General features: G+C 48.9%; 1 protein-coding gene across 1 annotated transcript; it reads right to left on the bottom strand.

Moving 5' to 3' along the window:
* Positions 1 to 6,506: 6,506 nt before the first annotated feature.
* On the bottom strand, positions 6,507 to 12,473 carry MSX2 (msh homeobox 2). Its single transcript, XM_055421705.2, has 2 exons — positions 11,989 to 12,473; positions 6,507 to 8,143 (listed from the first exon to the last, which is right to left on the bottom strand). Exons 1-2 carry the CDS (start codon positions 12,365 to 12,367, stop codon positions 7,719 to 7,721), a joined length of 804 nt encoding a protein of 267 aa, XP_055277680.1. The 5' UTR covers positions 12,368 to 12,473; the 3' UTR covers positions 6,507 to 7,718.
* Between the last annotated feature and the right edge of the window lie 1,640 nt (positions 12,474 to 14,113).

The following is a 14,113-nucleotide window of genomic DNA, read 5'->3' on the forward strand; positions in this document are numbered from 1 at the left end:
ATTTTCTATGACATGGTGATAATAATCATGCCCCATCTATTGCCTCAAGGGCCAGATGAGGATGAGAGTATTTTGGACACTGTCATACACTTTATAACAAAATACAAAGGATTCAGAAAGGGTATGGTATAAATGAAGCTAATCACTGACTTTAGATGACTCTTGCTCCTCTCATCTTTTTAAAATTACAGTTGACTTACAATGTTATTTTTTTTTAATATAGAAGAGCTCTTAATAAGAACTAATAAGTATCAAATTCTAGGTAATTAAATATTACACATAATTTGCAATTTTTTATTTTAAAATGGAATATAAAATGCATATTATAGTTGATAGCATCTTTGTTTAGTTGAAATACATTACATCTATTTAACACAACTCTCTCTCTATATATATATATGCTATAACTTGCTCTTTCCACTTAACCTTTTATGTCAGCATTACTGCAAATCGACCCAAGCCAATCTGGCCACCTGGCCTCACACAGCAAGTCAGTGTCACCTGCTTCATCCTTGTTTAGCTGTATAATTGTTACCTCTCAACAAGTGGGAAACTACATAAAACATAAACATAATGCACTTGCTTTAAATCAAAGGCTCTTGATATTGATAGAAGGGGCAGAGCGCAATGGAAATTGCTGGAACTGACATGGCTTTCTGGGCTCTGAGCTCCCCAGCTGTGTGATTCAGCCTTGCCTTGCCTCCTCTCTGGGAATTTCGCTGTCCTAGGTTCGTTTTTCTGCTCTGCGAAAACGAGAGAAGCCACAGTTCCTGAGTTGCAGGATGGCTCTGAAGGTAGACTGCAAAAGGGAGTGAAGGATGGCATTCAGGCAGGAGACAGGTCAGGACCTCAGTTTGAGGGCAACCTCCCTACAGCTCACACCGGAGCTCCGGCCCCAGTGTCCTCATCTGGAAAATAGAAATACTTCCCAGAGTAGGTGGGAGGAATAGACAAGCTCCTGTAGGTAGTATCTGGTCCGCACACCTTAGTGCCAGGGCTCCAGGTAAATCCTTGGCCTCTGGGAGGCACTATTGTCTCGTACTTCTACATTTGGACTGTGGAATTGCCGGGTCACAAGGTCGTGTCCCAGGAGGGCCAAGGCCTACCTTTGCCACCTGGGGAACATTAAAGAATAAACCTAAATTCCCTTAATTCAAATGGAGATGGTAACACCTCCCAGACAGAAGGTGGTGAGACTTCAAGGAGTGTGTAAATCGCTGAGCACCAGTGTCTGGCACTTGGGATGCTCTCAATAAAAGGGGACTGTTATTATCTGCTTGGCTTGCTCCTCTGGGCGTCGAGGTGTAAGTTTAATGACGGGGAAGAGGGTGGGAGCGGGATGCGGGGCGCCTGGTCGGCTGAGATGTCCTGGGCCAGAGCGGGCCGGGCGGGTGTCAGCGCGCATTTATTGATGGCAGGTATTTGGGGAGTAATTGAGCGCGGCGGCCGGCCCGGGGCGAGAGTGGGCCTCCACGAGCAATTAAATGTGATTAGGCCGAGACCTTCGGGATCCAGCTGGGTGATTGATAACCCGGCCGCATTCCTGCCGGGCCCGCGACATCAAACGGGCGGCCGGCGGCGGGCGGGGCGGAGGGGCTGAGCGCGGGGACCTGGCCCTTCTCGGCCCGGCGCTGCCCTTCTCGCCCGCGACGCCCACGGTTCCAAGGAGAAGCCCAGCGACTTGCCCTCCCCCCTGCTCGGGGGTCTCTTCCTTGCTGGCTTGCCAGGTGCAGCAGGGGCGGGAAGGGCACCGAAGGGAGGTGGTGACCGGGAGCCCCCTGAGCGAGGGCGCAGCGGCCGAAGGAGCGGGGCCAGCGGGTGCTGGCGGGGTTCCTGCGCTCAATCGGGCACAGAATCGCTGGGACCGGGGAAGAAAGACTAAAACAGAGAATGAGAAGGGGCGAGTAGGTGGGAATAAGAATAAATAGAAAAGGAAAAACTATTGAGAGACACGTGGAGGAACAAAATGACAGGAAAGGGAAGACAAGAGGGAGGAAAGAGGAAGTTAAGCATGAGGCCCTGAGGAGGAATCGCATGGACCGAAAATAAAGGGAAAAAGAGAGAGTGGGGCAGAACGGACAAGAGATTGAAAGCAGGGAAACAGAGAGAGCGAAAGAATAAAAAAATAAGAAGGTGAGGAGTGGGCTTAAGATAAGATGGGGCATGAAAGACAAAAAAAATGGGGGGGGGAATAAGGGAGATAAAGATAACATGAATTTGAGCAAACTCAAATAGTGAGATGGTGACGGAAGGAAGCCTGTTGTCCTGCAGTCCATGGGGCCACCAAGGGTCGGACACGACCGAGTCACTGAACAACAACAACAAAGGCACCCGGAAAGCCCAAAGAGGCAGCGCTGGCCGGCGCCCCCTCGCTGCACCTTCACCCCACCCTCGCCCTGCCTCAGGCTCAGCCAGTTCTCCGCCCGGAGCTCAGTGCTGCCTGGTGCCTGGGAGACCTGGCATGTGCCCCCAGCAGCCTGAGTCTGGCCCAATCCTAGCCCCAGGCCAGCTCCTTGCCCCTCCAGGCTGGACGAGGGGCAGCTCCCCCCACCGCAGGCCCAGAGTGAGCAGAGGGCTCCCTGCACCCCAAGTCGGGCCCCACACGCCATAAATCACAAGTGGAGGTGCTGGGGGGTTCCCGGGGCTGTTGTCATCGTTGTCTCCGGAGCCAGGGCACAGTTTCTGTCTGTGCTGACTCCACAGACAGGATCAAAACAGCATGAAAGAAATCAGAGCGAGAACGTCGGCGGCGGGAGCTGGACTTCTAAAACCCCCTTCCGCCCCCATAGGCTTCAATATTAAAAAACCCCCTAGGAGCCTCAGACACTGTATTAATTAGTGCAACCACCCATGAAAAGTTGGGTTTGGAGCGGCATTCTTTGCCCTGTGTGAAAAACCAAGTCTAATAAACAATTGTTAAGTTGGCCTGTTGCCGCTGGTAAATTACATAGCATTAAAAAAATAATGCTTTTCATATTAGGCACTAATTAAAGGTTGGGACAGCTTTAAAACAAGAGAGGGAGGGGGGAAATCAAAGAAAATATAAAAATGTTCTTTCAAGAGTTATGGGAGGTTAATAAAGTAGGTCTGTTAGAGTGAGCCTACTTTGCCCCTAGCTACAGCCAAACTGGAGCCACCACAATTGGGTCTCAATAAGATAATGATATTCCTTTCTCTGCTATTAAAAGCCTCCCAGTGCAAACTTAAAATGATTTATTTAATTTAGGAAATTATGAGGTGTAACTTCAAAGCCCGAGCCGTTAGTAATGGAAAATACCAGGTTGTTTAAAATTATAATAATAATTGTTTGGAGGACTCAGGACATCAAAGTGTTTTCATCAACAAATGCAGAGGGGTCCGGAGGAGGTTGGAAAGAGTCAGAGGAGGTGGATGGAGTTTGGATTTGATTATTATGAACCTTATCAGGGCAGGATTCAGGATTCCCGCAGCCTGGTACTCTGTTCTGCTTTGAAGCAGGCTATTTTGGAAAGTAATTTTACTGCTTTTTATTTAGTTCCTAGCAGGGAGGGAGGTGAGAGGGTTGCTGGGGGTGGGAGAGGGATGGAGGGGTCCAGGAGTTGACAGCAGACTTTTCCTCATTGCTCTCTGACCAATTTCATTGATTTCATTAAGGAGGCCTACAGCATCACCAATCTTGAGATTTCTTTTTTTAACTTACATTGAAGGGGAAAACAGGCACAATCAACTTCACCAACTGGACCCTGTGACTTCAGGGAGGGGTGTGTGTGTGTGTGTGTGTGTGACGTGGGTTCTTTTATAAATGAGGTTTATGTTTATTCCAAACCCAGCAGTGGAGAGGGATTGGGGGTGGGGAGGTGGCCTCTCCAACCCGTGGCAAATGAGCCGCTTTTATAGCAAAGAATGGCCGTGGGAGTTTTCATTCGGTCAGACAAGGTTCTGCTCAAAGGCAGGGATCCTCTTTTCAGTCGGGTCAGGCAGACGTTTCACCAGCGCCTGCTCTCAGCTAGCCAGGCCTTCACTGCTTACCTCCTGCCGGCCCTGCTCCTCCCCAGGGCTGCAAGGGGGAGGAGGCTGGTCAGACTGAGCCTCAGGTCCCCTGTGATGGAGAAGCTGGCACCCTGGGTGAGAAGCCCCTTACAGCAGTGAGGCGTGGGGAAGGGGATGCAGAGAGGGACTCCAGAGCGGGGCTGTGCTGGGATCTGGGCTGGGGGGGTCTGGAGGGCTCCCTAGGGTCCTTCATCCATCCCTCAACTCCTCTGAGACAGGTCCTTCAGGGCCCCCTTTGCCAGACTTCCCCCGCTACCTCCAGGCTAGCACTTTGGCCTGAATTCTGCTGCTGCCCTTTGTGGACTCTGGGACCTTAGTGAGCCCCTGAGTCTCAGTTTCCTCACCTACAAAATGGCATCAATAATACCTCCCTGGGGGGTGTGCAATGACTGGACGAGGTGAGTCAGAAGACGCCTAGTTCCATGTTTAGTAGGAGCTCAGTACATAGACTCCCTCTCCTTTCCGTCCTCTCTGCTTCCTGAGAGCAGAACCGTCTTGCTGGGAAGTTTTAGATAAAAGCCTTAAGCATTACAGGAGGGCGGGTGGAGCTGTGTACCAGTCTCCCGACAGCGCAGGCGACTATGGCCAAAGCCGGCACACGGACATCTTCGGTTTTCATTTCCAAGGCGCGCTGCGCGGGTCCTTGGCAACCCAGGGCCCTCTGTCACCGCAGGTTGTTGGTCTGGTCCCTGAGACGCCTGGCATACCAAGCCCGACACACGCAGGGACCCTGGCGACTGCCAAACCTAAAGCGGGGCCGGCAGTTAGGAGGGAGCCCCAGAGCACGGCGCACCGGCGGCCCCGCGGACCTCTGGCCGTGGTCTGGGCCCCGGTAACCCGGCCAGGTCCTTGATGAAGGGGTAACCCCATCCACCCAGGAGCTCCGGGGTGCATGTATTGATTGGAGCCTGAGCGACTCTTTTCCCTTCTCCCGGCGTCAGGTTTTCGCTGGGATTTAGGGCGATTGAGGAAACGCGGAGGCGCTTAGACGGTTTCCAATCCACCCCGCTGTCCACACAGGACGCAGCCCGGATTCTCCGAAAACCACCCTGGCCCGTGACCCCCTCCTCTCCGGGGCAAGCTGACTCTTAACCCAGAGGCGGCGGTCTTCTGATCCCCCATCCTGGGCTGAGATCGCCGGAGGCTGGGGTCTGTGAGGCCCGGGAAAGAAGCTCGATGGGCTGGTTCATTAGGGACCCAGCCTGGCGGCTGATGACGAAACCGGGAAGGGCTTCGGCCTTCGGAAAGCGCATCCCGTAAATGAGATGGCCCAGCGGGATGGCAAGGGCACACGTTCGGGGAGGTTTGAGACGCTCCTGAAGATCACTCCAGCTCCGGAGTGCAGTGGCGGAGCTGGGAGAAATCGGTCGGACCCCAGCTTCGGAGGCGATCCTTGGGTTTGGATCACACTTCGCAGGAGAAACTCACCGCCCGACCTTGGGAGCCTCTGCCCGACCGGAAAATGGAGTTTCCAGAGCCCACCTCTAAACCGGGTGTGGGCACAAAGGAAACTGGGGCGAAAGCGCTAGTCCTAGCAGGTGTCAGGTTCCATCTCCCCACCTCACAGTCTCCGCACCACCAAGTTTTCCGCTCCCTTCCGACTTGTTCCCAGGGTCACCGGAGCCCCTCATCGGAAAACAGCCCTCGGAAATGTATCATCAATGGACACTTGGTTTCTTTGTGCAACAGAAAGCGGAGTTTGAGTCTTCCCCGCTTCCTCTACCCATTACCAATTTATTTTCATGGTGATGCCTCAAAACCCAAGCCTGATCCCCGTTGCATAGCCAGGGGAAAGGCAGACTGCAAAGCAAAGGGCACTTGAATGGACTACCTTCCCCCTACAAACCAAAAAGAGCATTTGTTCGAGATCGATCTCCTTGGAAGGGAGGTAGGAAGGGTAAACAGAATGTGATTTGACACAGTCCTGAAAGGGCAACAGGCATCCATCTATCCTGCCCCCCGCCCCCCCGCCCCAAGTGAATGCATCCAGTTACCATCTCCATTTGCAAAGAACTATATAGGTCGGTTCCCTCAGCTTGTTTTGTTTAGCTGAGAGATTTCAAGTTCAAGATTTTTCCCTTGAAAAACCCCTCAGATTCTGGCCCATCCCTGGGCCGTGCCACTTCTAAGCTCATCTTTCACTGATTTGAAAAACTCCTAATAGCAATTTTCCGTGAGTAACACAAGCTGCCAAAGGAAGCAGTTCAAAGTCTTTTGCTGTTTTCAGTGGACTTCCCTACCCCGGGCTGAGTCTGGCCACAGCTCCTGATTGATTCACATTAAAATCATCATAAAAATCACCAGGCCCCCTCCCCCATCTGGGTGGCATTTCTGGGTTAAGTCCAGCTAAAGAACACAGAGCACCTCTTAAAAATAATTGTGACTTTGGACAGACTTTACTGCAATAAAACAAACGTTTAATTTAATTCAGAATAAGAGATAAGAAATAACTCTTCAATAAAATATATAAAATTATACAAGGCACCCTTTCAAAGGGATAAAAGTATACTTGGGGCAGGGAGGGGGTGCTGGATAGAAAGATTAAATACCAAGGAGCTATATGGGCTGTCTGACAACACCATTTTTTACCAAGTCAAAACATGGCTTTACCCTCTGCCCCCAACATGTTAAAAAGTATATAAAATTTTCTAATAAGTTTAGCACATACAATAGGTACAGAGAAAGCATGATTTTCTTCTTTTTGGATCTATTCATTGTTCAAGAATATTTAGCATATAGACAATGTTTACAAGATGCTCATTTTTTTTTAAGCAGAGAATTAACTACACCCCTCCCCCAAATTACCTTTGCAATGCATGAGGACTGACATACCTAGTGGTTCACAGAAACCATCAATTCCTCCCAAGATGCTTTAACTTTTCACTCCCCAATTATCTGAAATAAAGTTAAGCAACAGCCTTGAGAGGAATTAGGAAGGACCTCCGTTTTCCACCTTACCCTGGAGGACTCTCAGGATTCTCATCTTTTATTGATCTTACAAAAACTTTTAATAATGTGTAATAAACAAGGTGGAGGGGGGGGGAAATATAGGGCCAAATAGGGTCATGTCTAGTGAGTTTTCAATCTATGTGAGTTTTTAATGCACATGAAAAATGCAAAAACATGGTGTGTCCCTTCCCTGGGAGGAATCTCTCCATGTCTACTCCTTATGCAAGTAATCTCTAATTCTAACGTTTGTTTTCCATAAGCTCAAGTCAGTTATTCCATCCAAATCACCAGATTTCAGCAATTTTAGCAAATAATTTGTCTCCCCCATAGGAAAAAACAACAACAGGTAGACTTAAGCAGTCTCTTTTAGGAAGGTGATATATAGAAAAAAGATATATATATATATATAAATTTTGCCTTTCAAAATAATTTGATTTTTATGTCTGCTGTATAAAAATGTATTATATTTTATTATATATATATTTATATATAAAAACCGTCAGAGCCAATCTTTATGAAAGGAGAGGGGGGCGCATCTGGCAGATTAACCAAGAAAACTCGGGCTTGGGTGTCTCCAGTCAAAAGAAGCAATTCGAACTATGTCTGTGGCCCTGTTGACCTAGCCGCTGAGGCTGAGGGTGGTGCATGCAAGGTTTGCAGAGCGGGACTGTCTTCTTGGAGAGGGAGGGGGGAGGCTTTTAAACAAACAACCGTTCCGGAGTCTATTGAGCTGGTCTTCCTTAGGATAGGTGGTACATGCCATATCCCACTGGAGTCGCATAGAGTCCGACGGGCGGGATGGGGAGCACAGGTCTATGGAAAGGGTAAGATGCACCGTATAGGGATGCTGCTTGCAGGGGAGAGTTGATGGGGAAAGGGAGGCTGAAGCCGGAGGGCAGCATAGGTTTTGCAGCCATTTTCAGCTTTTCCAGTTCTGCCTCCTGCAGTCTTTTCGCCTTGGCTCTTCGGTTCTGGAACCAAATTTTGACCTGGGTCTCTGTGAGGTTCAGAGAGCTGGAGAACTCTGCCCGCTCTGCGATGGAGAGGTACTGTTTCTGGCGGAACTTGCGCTCCAGAGCGAGGAGCTGGGACGTGGTAAAGGGTGTGCGTGGCTTCCGATTGGTCTTGTGTTTCCGCAGGGTGCAGGTGGTGGGGCTCATGTGTCCTAGGGAACAGAATTGGAGAGTGAGTTAGCAAAGGGAAGTGGCTTTGTCAGCAGGTTATGTCCATGTGGGCGGGAGGGGGGCTCCTCTTCCTCGTTCAAAAAGGCACCTCGGTGAAAACCATGTAAGGTTGATGTGTTTTTTGGTGGTGGAGGGTCGAGAAGGACCAAACTTAAATGGATTTGTTGTTTTGCTTTAAAAAATTGAATCTTTTTACAAAAAGTTGGGGAGTTAAATGGTGTCATAGAATTTTCTATATGGCAAACACACAGCATTAGAGATCATGAAACATGAACAGATCCCTGATATGCCAAGAGAGCTGAGGGTTCTCTGAAAAACAAAACCCCATCTCTTCCTGATGACTCATCTTAAAGGGGGGGGCGGTTATGATAACCCTCACATCCCTAGGATGCTGAAATAATCACATATGAGAAGGAAAACGAACAGCATCTTATAAACTGAGTTGGTCCCCTCTCTGTACCAGGAAATGTTGGGATTGCATCAGCATATTTATGAAGGATAATTGTGCCGATAAGGTCTGCGGTAAATTAACAGCATCTTTGGATTGGGGAGCAGCCTCATGCAATAAACAACCACAGAGCTGTCATTCCCTCCAGTCTACAGATTATAAAACCTGAACATCATTTCACAGATCTGGATGTGGGATAACTTTCTTGGCTGGGTGCTTCTGTAATATAAACTTTACAGAAGGAGGGAAAAATTAGCTTGCCCATAAATGTAAATGTCAGGGGAAATCATGCTGCCTCCTGAATTGAGAGCATGTGATGACATCTTAGTCATCTCTCCTACCCATTCTATGGTTTGGAGCAAACGTGTAAACGATTAGCTTGTTGCTGGAATTTAGAAAGAAAGAATAACAAGCAAAATAAAGGTATCCCAATGGCATCCAGACTCTACATTTAAAATGGATTCAATTATAGGAAGTCACAGGACCGAGCATCCTTGTGATTCCATAGAATCAACTAACTTTGGGCTTTTCCTTAAAGGGAACTGGGCCAGGGCGGGGGGAGCTAAGGGACAGATGCTAAACAATTCATTTTCTGCATCTGGCTTTTATGAGCTATACTAATTTTCCAAATGCAGCCATGGTAGTAGTAACTCCAAAGGGAGAATGTCGCATTTCTTGTTTAGTTACTTTGGTGGCCCAAGAAAGTTTACACTTCACAGTTGAGGGTGACACAGCACAAGTGCCAACCCAGCCTCCCTTTCCAACAAGAAATGGTTTTGTCCTAAGGTGACATTATTAACCATCACTTTAAGTGATTAAAATGAAAGAGGTAGTGGGTTCTGCACTCAATCAAAAACCAGAAGTCTGGGCAAGGGATGGATAACAAACTACCACAGGAGTGCAGACTTTTGCATATGCTAATCCCTAAGTAAGCCAGAGAGCTAGGGGTGCCTACTTCTTATTTTACAAATAAAATAACAACAGAGACTCAGAGATCTGTGAAATTCTCACCCTTCAAAGACTTGACTGGGCTGCTTGGGAGAACCCAGTGGTCACAGCACAGACACCAAGCTTCTAGAATCTACACTTGCCCCTGTTGAAAGGAACTCTGTGCCTGGGCACAGTCATTCCACTGATCCTAGGGGCTGCATTTGAATTATGAAGCCCAGGAGACAGGTATCTTGCGGTATATCAAAGCTATAAGGCTATGAGGCTCCTACCCAGAATACCACTTCTCACCCTCCCATCCCTACTCCATCTTAAACCTGAGGAAGGATGAGATTATACAAAGCAAAACAGCATTGGTCCTACTGCCTATGAATAACAAAACCCGGCTTGGGAAAGTAGCTCCCTCCTGCCCCAGGCTCTGTCCCTAGGCTCTCGACCACAGGGCTCCCGAGGCCATCTCCAGGTCTAAACTGACCGGCTTTTTGTTTTAAAGTTAAGACAAACTTTAACGTTTATTTTAAAGTTAAATCCTTTCTCATGATCTCCGATTTTTCCCATGAGAAGGCCACATCCAGGGCTGCCTTACCTTGGGCCCTGGCAGGCATATTTACAGAACCCCAAGAACCTAAGGAAGTGGAAATCTCTGACCTCTGGACACTACTCCCTGTAAGGTCTGAATCATTGATATGAGGCTGGGAATTGACCCAGGCCTATGAATACACAGACACTCAATATTTGTCAAAACAAATTAAGTTCTTTAAAGTTTATGAGCCTCTATTTCACCATCAATAAAATGGGTAACTAATACTGATCCTGCAGTTCAGAGTACCAAATTTTAGAATGCCCAGAGTCCTGGGCTGCCACCAGGTAGGTGATCATTAAATGTCCCCAAGCCTTTCTTGTCAAGCCCAAACTCGATGTGTACAGATTCCTCTGAACTCTGCTGAAATGTCCTCATCTGTTACTGGGAGGCTGGCTTCAGCCACACAGAGATCAGATAAGATAATATGGTGAAAAGTGCTATAAAGCACTGTGCAAACTTGAGTTTAAATTCTTTGAGTCCTTAATCTCCACGCCCTTTGAATCTTTTGGAGTTTCTAACAGGGTGGAGAAAGATGCCAGAGGGGACCGCCACTGATGTCTGGTTATATGGCCTTGTTCTGTTCACAGAATACTTTGTTTCTGAGTTTTCCCAGCCGATGGAAATAGGGTAAAATGTGATGCTCCTAGCTTTGGAAAAAAATCCCTCCGCAGGCCCCTTCTCTCTCACCTTTCCTAGAGATACAGTGCGGGCAAAGAAATCTTAAAGGTCAGGAGATATAAGTAAAAGGGGCTATAGGGAATGAATGGTTTGTCCAAAGTGCAAAAAGTACCCAAGGCCCCCAAATAGATATAAATGCTGGAAGAGAAATCAGCTCTCCTGGGCCTCTCTGTTCTTCCTTATTGGCAGGAAGCGGGGTGCAGGTGTTTCAGCCTCTGCTTGGTCTCTCTGGGTAGAAGGATCAAAGGTGGTCAGGGCTAGGGCTTGGACACCAGGGCCCTTTGCCCAATTCTGCCACTGTTGGTGACCTGGCTCAAGCAAGTTCAATCCTCAAAGTTTGGGTGTCTGAAAACTGAGATAACCACAGGTCCCGGGCTTCTCCCCACACTTCGAGGTTCCAGCGATGACCGGGATCTGGTGAACTAATAAGCATCACTTTGTAAACTCAAGCGCTGCTGGAATGCTGTTAATTATTACTCTGAGCCAAGCGGAGCCCCACGCCGCTGACCCCAGCCCGCTCCCAGCGAAGCGACGTGCCGGCCGTCGGGAGATACTTCCTCGCCGCATAGGTCTCTGCCGCCATCCTTCCGAGGGATAGTGCTTCGACGCCCCGGGGACCGACGGAAGATGATCACTGCTACCTTAAAGTCCGATTAGATTTTAACGAGCTCATCTTTAAAATGAGGGCACACCTCGCAGGCTTGTGAACTTTGAAAAACAGTAAGACAGTCCGCTTCTGCCTAGCATATATTAGGGTGCACAATAAACGAGAATCCTTCTTCACTGCCTAGATTGAAACCCCGATGGACAGTGAGAAAAAGAGAAATGGCCTGAGCGCAGGGCTGTGAGCTAGAGAAAACGACAACCGAGCGACCCCAGCCAACCCAGCTGGGTTCGCCCTTCAAAGACGAGGGAGTTGGCAATTGTATGGAATACTTTGTATAGCTGGGGGATCCCGAACACGCGCTGCGCGGGTGTCACCCAGAAGGTGTCTTGGATGCCGCTGGACTCTGGGGATATTAAGGGGCCAAGACCTTGCAATGTTTGCTTTCCGGGGCGCATAGTACAGAGGGGCCTCCATACCCACAGCTTGGAATACTGGCCCCTAGTTCCCTCCGGTACCCCGCGCACCCCACCTACTCCTGGTCCCGGCTCCCGCAGGCACTCACTTGGCGGCGGCGAGTATCTGCCCGGTTCCTGCATCCACGCCGCTCCGTCTTCTGAATTTTCCGACTTGACCGAGGCGGTCTCGAAGGGCTTGACCAGCGGCCCGGGGCTGTGAGCTTCCCGGACGCCGTGGCCAGGCAGCAGAAGCGGCCGCAGGGTGGCCCCGGCGGAGGCGCTTTCGGCTGGCCGTGGGGACGTCTCCTTGGGCGGCTTCTTGTCCGACATGAGCGCCTCCACACTGAAGGGCAGGCTGGAGACCTTGACGCGGCGCTCCTCCGCTGCCCCTTCGGCGCCCCCAGGCCCCGGGCCCGGTCCGGCCACCATCGCCGGGCCCTCCTCATCAGATGAAAACAGGTCATTGCCTTTGGACGGAGAAGCCATGACTTCTCTGCCCTACGTAGCTCCGGGCGCGCAACTCCGCTGGCAACCCCGCAGCTGCGACTCAAACTTTTTTGGGGGGAGACGGGAGGGGCGCGCCTGGAGCCGTGCCTTTCCTCCAAGGGGAAGTGAGAGACTGGGCTCAGCCAATCCGCGCTCGCCCTGGCGCTGACGCCACGGACGCTAGCCTCCGATTGGTTCTTCCGGAAGAGGCTGGGACTTTTTTTTTTTTTTTCTGTTTGAAATAAATTAGGAGTTAATTACAGGAGCAGTCAGCAGAGTTGTTATTAGGCGATCCCTCAAGGGTTATAATCACGCCAAAACTGAAAAGTCTAAGGCGTAATTAAGGCCGATTATTTAAAGAGGAAGTTCGCCGAGTCCCATTTCTTCTTTCTTTTGACTCCTCTTTTAAAAAGGTTCTCCGCTCCAGAACACGTTTAAAATCTGCAACTGACATTGCAAGAAACTTTGATGAAGCTCCTACTATGGGCCGAAACTGGGCTAACTTAACAGTTTTCGGGTTCAGCACGAAAGCCAGGGCCAGCATCCCTGTTAAAGGAAATAATACATGTAAGGCTCTTATAAGAGTAGATATTTCGCTATTAGCAAGTGCCCAACAGCGTTTGCTATTACTACAACTCCCCTAGGAGAGGGGCCGGAGGGAGTCAGAGAGGTAGGTGGTCAAGACAACCCTCTCCCAAGTAGCTGGAAAATTTAAAGCAGAGCTTTCCATCTCTTACACTCAAAAACAAAACCAGCGCACTCTTAGAAACTCGAAATCCTGGAGTTTTCTTTTTCCTGAATCTCCTCACTGGACGAAATCCGGATCCGACCTTTCCCTCAAGACTGCGTGCAATGTGTGTTTATGAGTTTGTTTGAGCCTGTGCTTGTCATGTGTGTTTAGGTGCCAGTATTTGCCTTCAAGGAGGGGGAGGGAGGAAAAGGCATAGATAATATCTAGTGCTTCCCAACCACCCCCCAACCCCCAGCCCCCGCAAATCTCATAAATATTGGGTGCCAAGTTTGCACACCCCAGCCTGTGTATCTTTTAGGGAAACACATTTTTATTTATTGCACCTGGTTAAAAAAACAAAAAAGTATAGATATCCCCACCCCACTTGAAATTATACCCTGGGTAATTACATCTCAAAGCCTTAGTGATGACTGTCTCAGTATGGGAAAGGGGAGAGCACAGAAGCTTCTAAAGTGCAGAGACCAGTCTTGCTGCAGGCCACTGGGTCAACACCTATTGCTTCAAATGACTCCTGCTATGCTATGGTTGCCTTTTCCTATATTTGAGCGAACTGATGAGTTGAATAGACGTATCCCAACTCAGGAACTTGCACACAGCAGATACTTGTTAAATAGTTCCCAAAGCTTTGGAAGGAAGGGACATTGTTTTTAACTAGTGAAATGACCAGACCTTGGAGCTACCTCACTATTCAAGAGAAACTTGACCCCTAGATCTGCTTCCTACAGCACTTCCCCTAGGATAACCAGGATAAGTGTTACTGACCCTTAGAGGATAAAAACACTGCACTGGCCACTTAAGTCAATTTGATTAAAAATGGTCCTGAATAAAACTTTAAAAGTAAATAAGTCCTAACTACAGCCTTCTAAAACCTCCCTCTCCCACCACTATCAAGAAACTGAAAGTTCAGAGAAAGTTATTTAAAAATTCACACACACAATTATGAAAGCTATCTGGAGATACATGCCTTATGCATTTTCCCCTTGAGTCATACTTGC

This window comes from Moschus berezovskii, chromosome 18, assembly GCF_049115385.1.
Source record: "Moschus berezovskii isolate FMDL1 chromosome 18, NW_MosBer_1.0, whole genome shotgun sequence".
Taxonomy (NCBI): Eukaryota; Metazoa; Chordata; class Mammalia; order Artiodactyla; family Moschidae; genus Moschus; species Moschus berezovskii.